Source organism: Rhinoraja longicauda, chromosome 4, assembly GCF_053455715.1.
Source record: "Rhinoraja longicauda isolate Sanriku21f chromosome 4, sRhiLon1.1, whole genome shotgun sequence".
Lineage (NCBI taxonomy): Eukaryota > Metazoa > Chordata > Chondrichthyes > Rajiformes > Arhynchobatidae > Rhinoraja > Rhinoraja longicauda.
In genome coordinates this window covers 5,371,491-5,385,359 of record NC_135956.1, presented here as the reverse complement: position 1 = coordinate 5,385,359, position 13,869 = coordinate 5,371,491, and the positions used below count along the sequence as shown (strand labels likewise).

General features: G+C 43.7%; 1 protein-coding gene across 2 annotated transcripts in view; it reads right to left on the bottom strand.

Annotated features, from left to right (window-relative positions):
• csmd3b (CUB and Sushi multiple domains 3b) overlaps positions 1-13,869 on the bottom strand; it is a 1,698,079-nt gene that overhangs the window by 58,946 nt on the left and 1,625,264 nt on the right. Inside the window, exons 58-60 of one of the 2 annotated variants that reach the window (XM_078397138.1) lie at positions 9,342-9,518; positions 8,493-8,675; positions 3,767-3,940 (exon numbers count right to left, since the gene is read on the bottom strand). In XM_078397138.1, the coding sequence (XP_078253264.1) occupies positions 3,767-3,940; positions 8,493-8,675; positions 9,342-9,518 (534 nt within the window). The remainder of the gene's footprint in view (positions 1-3,766; positions 3,941-8,492; positions 8,676-9,341; positions 9,519-13,869) is intronic. The other variant, XM_078397139.1, reaches the window with a different exon arrangement.

The following is a 13,869-nucleotide window of genomic DNA, read 5'->3' as shown; positions in this document are numbered from 1 at the left end:
CTGACTCCCAGACTTTGCAATTTATTATTTTCAGAGCTCCTTAGATTTCATTATTCTGTGGTCACAATCCCTCAGGCAGTTACTGTGTTATAAGTGAACCAGCATTTTGACCATGATAAATGTTATGAATTAAAGTAGTGCATCTCGTGATGAATTCTTATATTTTTGAGCAAGAGCATCATCCCTGATTTTCATGTACATTGTATCCTGAGGCTACGGCATTTATCTATCATTAAATGGACTTATTTGCAATTTCACCTGCACTATTTTGTGTCCAGCAAAAGCAAGTTTAGTTGTACAAAAATAATGATGCATAATCTCCTAAATACTCTCGTTTGTTTGTTCCTGAACTACAGCCAAATCGGTACAGGATAGCGCGACAATTTTAGGCCCACCTTACTCACCGTCGTCCCTTTGGTGCTAATGGAAGAATTTAGTGTTATATTTTTAGTTATTCACATTTTAAAGTTTAAATCTATCTCCTAGGGAGGGTGGGGGGAGCAGGGAGGATAAGGGGGGTTGAGGGGGATGGAGTGGGGGGGGGGGAGGGGAAGGGGGGGAAGGGGGAGGGAGGAGGGAAGGGAGATGGGGAGGGGGATGGGGGGGCGATGGGGGGGGGGGAGAGGGGAGGGTGCTGCACCAATGCAGGAGAGGTTTGGGCCCAACGGGTCCACTTGGTCTAGTTATATATATTTGTGTGTGTGTGCACGTGTGTGTGTGTGTGTATATTTAAAATGAAATAATACAGAAAATCAATGCTACATCCTCCAATTCTAGGTTTAGTTTAGTTTAGTTTGGAGATACAGCGCAGAAACAGGCCCTTCGGCCCACCGGGTTCACGCCGACCAGAGATCCCCGCACATTAACACTATCCTACACACACTAGGGACAATTGTTTTTTACATTTTACCCAGTCAATTAACCTACGTACCAGTACGTCTTTGGAGTGTGGGAGGAAACCGAAGATTTCGGAGAAAACCCACGCAGGTCACGGGGAGAACGTACAAACTCCGTACAGACAGCACCCGTAGTCAGGATCGAACCCGGGTCTCCGGCGCTGCATTCGCTGTAAGGCAGCAACTCTACCGCTGCGCCATCGTGACTGCTAAGTGTCACCTTTAAGAATTTATGTCTAATGATAGCACATTTTCAAACATGTTTCCTATATAATCTATTTATATTGCATATATATAGACCATAGATATCTTAGTGAACTAGCTAAGAAAATGTTTGCACTCAGAAAGGAATACCTTTTTCCAATCCCTTTAACAATAGGTGTCAGAAAATATTTGGCCGATTAGTTAATTCTACCTGGAAAGTCGATGTTTCAGGTCAAACTCCGCTCATCGGAGCTGGTGAAGTGATAAAGCCAGCATGTTTAAACGCAGTGGGAGAGGAGGAGAGTGGGGTGAGACAATAAAGGGAATGTCTGTGACAGGGTGGAAACCAAGTTTGTCCAGCTACCTAGTGTGTAGGAAGAAACTGGAGATGCTGGTTTAAAGATGCCGAGAAAAGCACAAAAAGCTGGAGTAACTCAGCGGGTCAGGCAGCATCTCTGTCGAAAAAGGGAATAGATGATGTTTCGGGTCGAGACCTGACGAAGGGTCTCAACCCAAAAAGCCACCTATTCCTTTTCTCTAGAGATGCTGTGTGACCTGCTGTTACTCCATCTTTTTGTGTCTGTGGTCCAGCTACATTAATGGTTTCACTGGGATCAAGTAATAGGTGACTGATGGCAGTTTGTGAAACAGAAGAATGTGTTGGAACGTTGAGATGCAGAACGCAGCAGTGACTGAAGGTCTGTCTCTGTCACATCTATATCTTCCTTCTACCTTTATCACAGGTTTCCCTTCACCTTCGTTGACAAAGCGCTCAGCTGTCTCACCCCTATCTCCCACACTTCTGATCTCCTCATCTTCTCTGAGCAAGGATACAATTGCCGATTCATCTCTGGCGTTTGTCCACCTACCTTCCAATCAACCCCCCCCCCCCCCCCAGGATGTATCCCTATCACTTGCCAGGCTTTGTCCACCCCTCCTCCCCCTCCTATCTCCCCCCACTATTACAATCAGATTGAAGAATGGGCGGCATGGTGGCGCAGCGGTAGTGTTGCTGCCTTACAGCGAATGCAGCGCTGGAGACTCAGGTTCGATCCTGACTACGGGCGCCGTCTGTATGGAGTTTGTACGTTCTCCCCGTGACCCGCGTGGGTTTTCTCCGAGATCTTCGGTTTCCTCCCACACTCCAAAGACGTACAGCAATGCAGGTAAATTGGCTTGGTAAATTGTTCCCTAGTTAATTAATTAAAGATTTATTTATCATATGTAGGTTGGCACAGGGTCAACGACACAATGAAATGTATTTGACAAGACAAAGGGTCACCTCAGCAGTAATATTCCAAGGATAAATAAGATAAAAGTGACATTAGTAAGGTAAAAAGACAATATTAAAATAATCAACATATATGATGTGAAATGTGTTTATGAGTTCAGAAGCCTGATGGCCTGATGGTAGAAACTGTTGTGTGTAGGATAGCGTTAATATGCGGGCATCGCTGGTCGGCGCGGACCCAGTGGGCCAAAGGGTCTGTTTTTCCCAGCTGTATCTAAACTAAACTAAACTAAAGAAGATGCCGACCCAAAGCTTCACCTGTCTGCTCGTGTTATCGACCTCCCCGTGGTGAGCCCTGTCAACTGACCTCAGTCAGGCGAACGACAAGAAACAGAGACACCAGAAGCAGGAGCAGCTTCATAACTTCTGCTACCTCAAACGCAAGAAGAAGAAGACCTGTACGTGTTGACCAAAGATGCTGCCTGACCCACTGAGATACTCCAGCACTTTGTATCTTTTAAGGATGCACCTTCTGATGTCCTAGCCCAACAGTTTCCACATTCAATAGATGGCCCTCCATAATGTTTGACACGTTTGAAGAGGTTCCATCAACAATCACATCTTCAGCATCCTTTCCATTTCAGTAATCTGACTGGGTTATCCCCTCCATGATCCCATGCTTTATCTGTCCATCTGCACCATTTCTTGAAGCACTTCTTCCCCACCACTGCAAGGGTGGCAACACCTATGCTCTCACTTCTTCTCACCATCCAGGGTTCCCAAACGTACTTCAAGAGATTCCAGCAACTCCCATGCCCTCTTCTTTTCTATTTGGTATTGTGCATTTGGCCCTCGTTACATACTCCTCTGTCCACCTGCCTGAGCTGCTGAGAATTTCCAATGAACTCTCCACCACAGAAGGCAGTGGAGGCCAATTCACTGGATGTTTTCAAGAGAGAGTTGGATATAGCTCTTAGGGCTAACGGAATCAAGGGATATGGGGAGAAAGCAGGAACGGGGTACTGATTTTGGAGGATCAGCCATGATCATATTGAATGGCGGAGTAACACAGCGGGTCAGGCAGCATCTCAGGAGAGAAGGAATGGGTGACGTTTCGGGCCGAGACCCCATCAGTCTGAAGAAGGGTCTTGACCCGAAACGTCACCCATTCCTTCTCTCCTGAGATGCTGCCTGACCTGCTGAGTTACTCCAGCATTTTGTGAAATGAATACGTTCGATTTGTACCAGCATTGGCAGTTATTTTCTTACACATATTGAATGGCGGTGCTGGCTCGAAGGGCCGAATGGCCTGCTCCTGCACCTATGTTTCGATGATTTCAGTTTTTGTTTCAGATTTCCAGCATCGACAGTATTTTGCTTCAGTTATATTGCGCGTGATCTTTATTACCTCCTGATAAGCTGGTGGTTTACTTACGCAAACACTGAGGGACATCGCCAGTCCATGTTCCATTTCCCACACAGGTGAGGATTGCAGGGAAGGACAGCTCATATCCTGGAGAGCAGCTGTAGCTAATGCTGGATCCCCAATCAAAATTTGTTCCTTCCGTCCTTCCATTTGAAATCTGCGGCGGAGTTGAACAGGTCACAGCTGCAATGCATGGAATTGTGTTAAATATGCTCTTCCCGGATGTCAATTACATTTAAAGTATAAGCTGGTTCATCTTGCCAATGGAACAAATATAATCGAAGATAGACACAGAAAAAGCTGGAGGAACTCAGCATTAGTCACCCTACAGTCTTCTAGCATTTCATGTCTGTCTTACGATGATTCGTATATCTCAGCCAGGACTCCTACAATTTCTGCTCCTCACTCTGCCCTTGAATGTATCTGATCCGGCCTGGGAGATAAATCTACCTGCATAGGACATTCAGCATCTCCTTGACGTTGATACGGACAAGTTCCACACTTTTCATCTCCTTCTCCACAGTAAAATCAAAGGAGAAATATTCATTGAGGACCTTGCTGCATCTTCTCACGTAGATGATCTCTTTGGATCCTGAGGGGCCCTATCCTCTCTCTAATTACCATTTTTCCCTTAATCTATTTACAAAATCTCTTTGGATTCTCTTTAACAGGCAGCATCTCTGGAGAGAAGGAATGGGTGACGTTTCGGGTCGCGATCCTTCTTCAGACCCGTAACGTCACCCATTCCTTCTCTCCAGAGATGCTGCCTGTCCCGCCCAGTTACTCCAGCCTTTTGTGTCCATCTTCAGTTTAAACCAGCACCTGCAGTACTTTCCTGAACAAATACAATCACTGCAAATAATTAATTCCACTTCTCATTCTATCAATTTACAAACTCTTCACAGGTAAATGATATTGCAGATATCACAGGAGAGTACTAACTTCCATGAAAATTTACCCCTAGTTGGGATTGATGAATATGTGTTATTGTTGCAGGAGGCGTGCTCTGCTTTCAAAACTCTGGTGACAGAGTGTAAAGCATTTATGCCGCCACACAGCATGTTTAAAGTTACTAATGAGCAATTACATTCTGGACATTTTAATCTAATTTTGCTTCAATAGGTGTAATTATTCTCTAAATTACAGAATTGTTGAGACTGATTCGATATCAGTCCACAAAAGCTCATCATTAGAAATCTACCTAGAGTACAAAATTTCCATATGCCCGGACATTGTTTCATGTGGGTAATGGCAATGCACTGAATAACCATTCTAAAGACATTGAGAACATTTCCATCTAAAATTCCATCTTAATTAAATCATGCAATCCAACAGCTAAAAACAAACAGCTGGAAGAACTCAATGGGTCAGGCAGCAACTGTGGAAGCAGAGGTGCAGTTGGTGTTTCGGGTTGAGACCCTGCAGCAGAGAGAGTGTGGAGGTAGAGTTAGAGGCTGGAAAGTAAGATAGACACAAACAGCTGGAGCAACTCAACGGGATAGGCAGCATCTCCGGAGAGAACGGATGGGTGTCGTTTTGGTTCGAGACCCTTCTTCAGATAAAGTAAGAGGTTGAATCAGATAAGGGAGGGATGGTGTGCTGATAGAACAAGTCGGGGAGGGAATAGGAGGCCCAGTGGGGGAGTGGATTAGGTGTTTGGGTGAACGGCAGATTGAACCAGGTGGGGCAGAAAAAATAAACTCAGCAAGGGAGAGCTACGAAAGTTAGTGAGAAGTGGGTGGTTGAGATAATCTGGATGGATCAATAAGAAGGAAGATGGAACGCAGGGATTTGGTGACCAGTCATTGAAAACATTAATGTTCATAGCATTGGTTGTCAAGCATCGAGGATATGAGGTACTGTTCTTCTACATTTAGACAATAGACAATAGGTGCAAGAGTAGGCCATTCGGCCCTTCGAGCCAGCACCGCCATTCAATGTGATCATGGCTGATCATTCTCAATCAGTACCCTGTTCCTGCCTTCTCCCCATACACCCTGATTCCGCTATCCTTAAGAGCTCAATCTAGCTCTCTTGAATGTATTCAGAGAATTGGCCTCCACTGCCTTCTGAGGCAGAGAATTCCACAGATTCACAACTCTCTGACTAAAAACGTTTTTCCTCATCTCTGTTCTAAATGGCCTACCGCTTATTCTTAAACTGTGGCCCCTGGTTCTGGACTTGTCTTGTCTTTGGCTTGTCTTTTCTACAACACCACAGCCTCCATTAAGCTCTGAACTACATCGACTATCATTGTTATTATTGCACTATTATTGTTAGTTCGTTTTCTATGTGTACATATATATATGTGTGTGTGTGTATATACATATGTAGAATATGTATGTATGTATATATACACACGCTGAGCTTTTTTCTTGTTTATTATATTGTTTACATATTCTGTTGTGCTGCTGTGAGTAAGAATTTCATTGTCCCAGCTGGGACATAAGGCAATAAAACACTCTTGATGATGGAGAAAGCAGTCATTCCAAATGGAGGCATACTATTTCTCAGAATTCTCTCCAGCAACTTTCCAACCGTAGAGGTTAGATTACTGGCCTATGGTTCCCCGGCTTCTCTTTGCTGCCATTCTTGAAAAGAGGCACAGCATTAGTCACCCTACAGTCTTCTAGCATTTCACACATGTCTTACGATGGTTCGTATATCTCAGCAAGGACTCCTACAATTTCTGCTCCTCACTCTGCCCTTGAATGTATCTGATCCAGCCTGGGAGATGAATCTACCTGCATAGGACATTCAGCATCTCATTGACGTTGATCCGGACAAGTTCCACACTTTTCATCTCCTTCTCCACAGTAAAATCAAAGGAGAAATATTCATTGAGGACCTTGCTGCATCTTCTCACGTAGATGATCTCTTTGGTTTCTCAGGGGCCCTATCTTCTCCCTAATTACCAATTTTCCCTTAATCTGTTTACAAAATCTCTTTGGATTCTCTTTAATCTTATCCTATACCCACCTTTTGCCCTCCTGATTTCCTTCTTAAGGGGCAGCACAGCGGTAGAGTTGCTGCCTTACAGCGCCAGAGACCCGGGTTCGATCCTGACTACGGGCTCTGTCTGTACGGAGTTTGTACGTTCTCCCCGAGACCTGTGTGGGTTTTCCCTGGGATCTCCGGTTTCCTCCCACACTCCAAAGATGTACAGGTTTGTAGGTTATTTGGCTTGGTATAATTGTAAATTGTCCCTAGTGTGTGTAGCATCGTGTTAGTGTGCGGTGATTGCTGGTCGGCACGGAATCGGTGGGCCGGAGGGCCTGTTTCCACGCTGTATCTCTAAACTAAACTAAAGTATGCTCCTCAGTCCCCTGTCCTCCAGGGATGCCCTTGATCCCAGCTGCCTGCACCTGAGCAATGCCTCCTTCTTTGTCCTTACCAGAGCCCCAATTTCTCTCATGATCCTGGATTCCTTACTGGATCCTGTCTTGTTCTTCACTCTGACAGGAAAATATATCTGTTGTACTCTCACTATCACACTTTTAAAAGCATCTCACCTTCCGGATAGCCCTTTGCCCATAAGCAACAACTCCAAGAGGCAAAGCTTGAGGAGATACATACAAATCCCTGCCTTACCTGGAAGGCCCCTCAATGGTGGTGAGGGAGAAGATGGAGGGACAGGTTTTCCACAGAGAGTGGTCTCTGTGAAACACAAGGAAGGAGAGAGAGTCGAAGATGTGACATGGTAGGATCACGAAGCAGCAGGCAGAAATGACCAAAAATGTCCTTTATGTGGAGGCTGGTCAGGTGAAAGGAAAGTACCATGGGACTGTACCTCTGTTCTGTTTGAAGGGGGAAGGGGCGAGGGGAAAAATGCAGGAAATGGAAACGGAGATTTGGTTAAGAACTCCATCAACCACAGTAGAGGGGAAACCACATTTCCTGTAAAAGGCAAGACATGTGAGATGTGCTAGAACAGAAGACGTTATCGTGAGAACAGTTGTACTTGAAAAGGAGAAATTGAGATGTTAGGGCTTACGTACAAGAGACAGGTAGAAAGCAGGTGTAGTCTAGGTAGCTATGGGAGGATATAGGCTTATTTTAAATGTCAGTGGATAATTTTCACCAGAGATGGAGACAGAGAGATCGAGATATTTGTCTAATGTCTGTTGTCTAATGTCTGTTGTCCACTGTCTGTTCTCCACTGTCTGTTCTCCACTGTCTGTTCTCCACTGTCTGTTCTCCACTGTCTGTTGTCCACTGTCTGTTGTCCACTGTCTGTTCTCCACTATCTGTTGTCCACTGCCTGTTCTCCAGTCTATTGTCCACTGTCCACTGTCCGTTGTCTACTGCCTATTGTCTATTGTCTATTGATAGAGAGAGGAGTGTCAGAAATGGTTTCAATTTCATAACATAAAACATTTGTTGCCTCTGCTTATCACTTTGCATCTCTGACTATTTCCACCAGACTCGGAGTTAGAGTCCTCCTCCCCTCCCCACACCTGACTCCATCTACCCATCACTCCTTCCCCATCTCGTTCTACTTATTGGCGGCCAGCTCCTGTCTCTCCTCACCCTCACACCTCTTAATATTGGCTATCTCCCTCTACAGTCGGTCCTGATGTAGGGTCTCGGCCCGAAATGCCAACTATCCCTCTTGCCTCCACAACGTTGACTGGTCCGAAGAAGTCCTCCTGCAGTTTGTTTTGTGCTCCCGGATCCAGCATCTGCATTCTATTGTGTCTCCAAATGATTATTGCCACTGGAAAAATATTGTTACCTTTACATAGTGGCATTGAGCCACTCCATGTGCCGTTGCTGAGGCAGGAACGAATCACGGAAGTCTGCATATCCTGTATTATGTATCCCGGTTGACAAATCTGGGTGACATTTTGTCTGACTGTAAAATCATCCCCCAATCTCATGCCGTTTGCTGGCATTCCAGGATCTCCACAGGTAATTACTGTAAAGCACCAGATTTGGCACCGTTATTGGTGACACGAGACGGAGCGAATTCAAACAATAACTCAATTCAAATTTGATCGTTTAACAAAACATTTTCACCGGTAATAACAGTCATGAGGTGGTGAACAAAGCAGCAAAATAAATGATTAGGCTTGTGAAAGCTCAACGCAAACTTCGAATCAGTATAATCGGGATAAGGTAGACAAGGAGCGATTAATCTTTGATAATCTGAAACATTTTGTATGACGGCATGTAAAATATGAACCTAACTTTGTTTTATAAAATGGCAATAAACATAAACAAATTTAAACATAATGTTGCATATGAAATGTTCACTATGAAAGTCAAATTGATCCAACATATTTCACTGATGGCAGTGTCAATCAGTGAATTAGCGCAACACCACATTAACCTGCACAACAGGCTGGCATACTCCATCCATTAATGTTTTTAAGTGGTCCACTCAAATCAATTAGAAGGGACAGTGGAGAAGACCAATAACATGCAGTTCTATTTGTTATTGGGTCAAAGTATTTTAAACTGTGTGCTTACACCTTAACTTTGAACTGATTGAAATCCGATATTGCAAGCAACTTCACCAAGGACCACCAGGTGTCAACGATTTCCCTTTACTCAAAAGTGGCGATTCTGTTTATTGACTTACTTGTGCAGTTAGGAAAATTGTCTGACCATGTGCCATTAACTGTGCACTGTCTCGTTGCAGATCCAGAGAGTACGTATCCTTCCAGACATGAGTACGTTACAGAGTTGGAGTATGAGGTTCCATCAATCCAAAACACGTTGCCATTAGCTGGTGCCCCTGGGTTTCCACATCTGACAGCTGTAAACAATGATTGAGAGTGTTTATGAAAAGGTGGAAACTGGAGATCAATTCTTCAGTTCGTGGAGACAACTGCTTCACCTTACTGTCATTAATTGTATTAACAAATGACCCTGTGCAACTGAAATAATTGAGTTTTATTTTAGTTTCAGCTATTATTTATTTTGTCTCAAATCCCCATCACCAGATTTTGAAAATTGCCCCAAGAAAATCAGGCTTATCAATATTGATCGTCAATAAAGGCAAAGGTATGTTTTTCTTGTCTATTTAACTGCTAAGTATTCTAAAATGCAAGCAGTATAACAAGATGTAGATTGTTAATTTAAAACCTGCTCTAACATTGAGCGTTAATAAAGACACAAAGTAATCTTTATGTGTCAGACAGGCAGCATCCCTGGAGAACAAGGGTAGGCCACATCTTGTTTCGGGACCCTTCTTCAGACTGACATTAGGCGTTAGATGGACACAAAAAGCTGGAGTAACTCAGCGCGGGACAGGCAGCATCTCTGGAGAGATGTTTCGGGTCGAGACCCTTCTTTTGTGTCTGTCTTCGGTGTAAACCAGCATCTGCAGTTCCTTCCTACACATTTTGCCTACTCCACTGCAAAATCTCCTCAAAGTATGCCTGCTTTGAAGAAGTTCTCCTCTCAACTGCCTGTCAAGCTGACTTACTCCAGCTTTTTGTGACTATCATTGATTTAAACCAGCATCTGCAGATCCTCCCTGGCATTGGACATGTTGGATTGCTGTTTCCTCACTTTTAATGCCTAAATTTTATATAACAGTTTGTATATCATATTGCTTTTCATTTAATCTTCATAACATTGTAAAATTCTGATTAACTACATCATTAATGGTTTAAATACAACTTGACAGTGTGATATATATATTTTTTTAAGATAATTTCAAAAACATTGTTCCAACATGAACATTCAATTGTTGAACTCAATAAAAAGAGATGCTCAACAAATAGTTCAATTGAGTCTACGCAGCACAATTTCAAAATTTGGAAATTATAGCGCGAATTACAAAAGGAAATGAATAGATTTCACAGAGATATTGATGGGCTGGAAGATTGGGTCAGATAATTAGTAGGTGAAATTTAATACAGGGAATTCGGAAGGATGAGAAGGGAGAATAAAACGCAGTTCCAAAATAGCAGTCACTCAGGAGGTAAAATTAATTGATCCAATTGAAGCAAAACAAGCTCAAACATTTTGGCTAAGATTTTGACATCTTAAATGCAAAAGTTCAACTAAGAACATGTTACAGGCCTTCAGGCCAGTCTGTGAAGAATGAGGAAGGATGTGAAAGATAATGGAAGCTGTTCTGATGTGAGACATCAATCAATCGAAAACAAACAAATAAAAGCAAAGTACTTTGTTGTCAGAGTTTGATATAAGACAATAACTGCAGATGCTGGTACAAATCGAAGGTATTTATTCACAAAATGCTGGAGTAACTCAGCAGGTCAGGCAGCATCTCAGGAGAGAAGGAATGGGTGACGTTTCGGGTCGAGACCCTTCTTGTTGTCAGAGTTTGATCAATGTGACGCTTCCTGAGCCAGTGCAAGTGGGAGGTTTGGAGAAGCGGTGCTCATCTCGATCTGGTGTGCGTTCACGACTTGTACAGGAAATTGAAATCATTTCCACACCCTGGCGAAATTGACTTTAGGTTGCAGTGTTGCATCCTTCAGCTCTACCGAAGGCAGAGAGGTCAAATGCTGGCTCTGAAGCTGGTTCATTACCACAAATAACCACATTTCAAACAAGCACATTGTAAATACTGCAGGCAATGGACGCAGTGGCACACAATGAAGGATCTAAGGATGAACTTATAAAAATGAAACAGTTGCTCAGAGATGCAATGAGCAGCAAACACATGGAATGTTGCAGGAAGGAACTGCAGATGCTGGTTTAAACCGAAGATAGACACAAAAAGCTGATGTGACTCAGCGGGACAGGCAGCATGATGTGATTGACTCAAAATGATCATGTATCGACAATAGAACAATGAAATTCTTATTTGCAGCAGAATAACAGGCCTGTACACAATACACATAGATTATATATAATAAACAAAACGTCAATAAATTAATTACCCCAATACTAATGCAAAGAAAAGCCCCAATTCCTTAATGCAACCAAAAACAGTCCATAATCCATTGGTTAGTGTAGGATGGAACGGCAGATGCTGGTTTATACCGAAGATAGACACAAAATCGAGCGGCACGGTGGCGCAGCGGTAGATTTGCTGCCTTACAGCGAATGCAGCGCCGGAGACTCAGGTTCGATCCTGACTACGGGCGCTGTCTGTACGGAGTTTGTACGTTCTCCCCGTGACCTGTGTGGGTTTTCTCCGAGATCTTCGGTTTCGTCCCACACTCCAAAAACGTACAGGTATGTAGGTTAATTGGCTGGGTAAATGTAAAAAATGTCCCTAGTGTGTGTAGGATAGTGTTAATGTGCGGGGATCGCTGGGCGGCGTGGACTCGGTGGGCCGAAGGGCCCGTTTCTGCGCTGTATCTCTAAAAAAAAAATGCTGGAGTAACTCAGCGGGACAGGCAGCATCTCTGGATAGAAGGAATGGGTGACGTTTCGGGTCAAGGCCCTTCTTCAGACCATTGGTCAGTGTTGTGGAGTATTCAAGGGCCTGATGGTTGTTGGGTAGAAGCTATTCTTGGACATTTTTGGTCCTGGGTTTCAGATTCCTATACGTTCTTCCCAATGGCAGGAGTGAAATGAGAGCATGGTCAAGTTGGTGTGGGTGTTTGATGTGGGAGGGCAAGGCTGGCAAAGGCAATAGGGATGAACCTCAATAAACATTCGGTATGAGAAGGACAAGGCTGTATGTGGGAAGATACTGTAGACAGAAAAAGCTGGAGTAACTCAGCAGGACAAGCAACATCTCTGGAGAGAAGGAATGGGTGACATTTTGGGTCGAGACCCTTCTTCAGACGTATGTGGGTACGTGTAGTAGACTGGATTATTGTTAAATTTACCCAATGATTCTGCGAAGATTTATTTCTTAGTCACTGGGAATAAGTGCAGAAACAATAGAATAAATCATGTGGTTTAAAAATAAGGTGGTAGTTTCAGACTGTCACAACTGTAACGAGCATTTAACATTATTTGCAGGGAGTTGAGCTTGAACACGTTTTGACAGGAGACCACAGAGTCGTTTGTAAAGCCCACACATGCTCCAAGCGTAGCCTGTGACCTGTGGTCTCTCAGATCTGTGGTTGGCCACACAAGCCAGATCATGCACACCAGAACACCAGCAAAGTACCTTGCACTAAACAAAGCAGAATCCTAACCAAAGCACACTGAGGGATAGCTTTTTAACACCACATGACCTGAGGATAGTCTGTTCAAGGTACAGGCAGGAACAGGCCATGCTTGATGTAGCCAGGAATGGTAGAGTTTGTGAAGAAGCCCTCAGAAACTCATAAATACTATTTAAAGACACCACTAGGTGGTGCAGCGTTGGAGCAGCGTTGGAGTTGCTGCCTTACAGCGAATGCAGTGCCGGAGACCCGGGTTCGATCTTGACTATGGGTGCTGTCTGTACGGAGTTTGTACGTTCTCCCCGTGACCTGCGTGGGTTTCTCCGAGATCTTCGGTTTCCTCCCACACTCCAAAGACTCACAGGTATGTAGGTTTGGTAAATGTAAAAATTGTTCCTAGTGGGTGTAGTAGGATAGTGTTAATGTACGGGGATCTGTCACCAAAGGTCTGGAAGAGTTAAGATAATGGTCCAATAATTCATCATGTGGTTGATCACCAAGATGGTCACATACATCCTTGAGGATGCAGTTTGCAGTCCATTCCGGTTGTGGCCTTACTAGCGGGTGAGGATGTGCAGATGTTAAAACTATATGATGCGTTAAAACTAGATGATGTGTTAAAACTAGAGGATGGGCAAAAACACGCCCACACAGTAAATTCATTGGGAGGATGGAATGAACCAATGTACTCCACAATGATGGCATTGTGGAAGAATCATCTTAATTAATTGAATTGAATGGAATATATTTTATTAGCCAAGTATGTACACATACAAGGAATTTGCCTTGGTGCTCCGCTCGCAAGTAACAACACGACATACAGTAAACAATTAAGAATAAAACATAAAACATTAAAACATTAAGAATAAAACATTATAGTTTAAACAAGTGAAGAATGAAATAAAATACCAGATCAAAAGGAGACTACAGACTTTTGGTTGTTGAGTAGAGCTACTGCTCGTGGAAGAAAAGCAGTTTTTATGTCTGGCTGTGGCTGCTTTGACAGTCTGGAGTCGCCTTCCAGAGGGAAGTGCTTCAAAGAGTTTGTGGCCGGGGTGAGAGGGG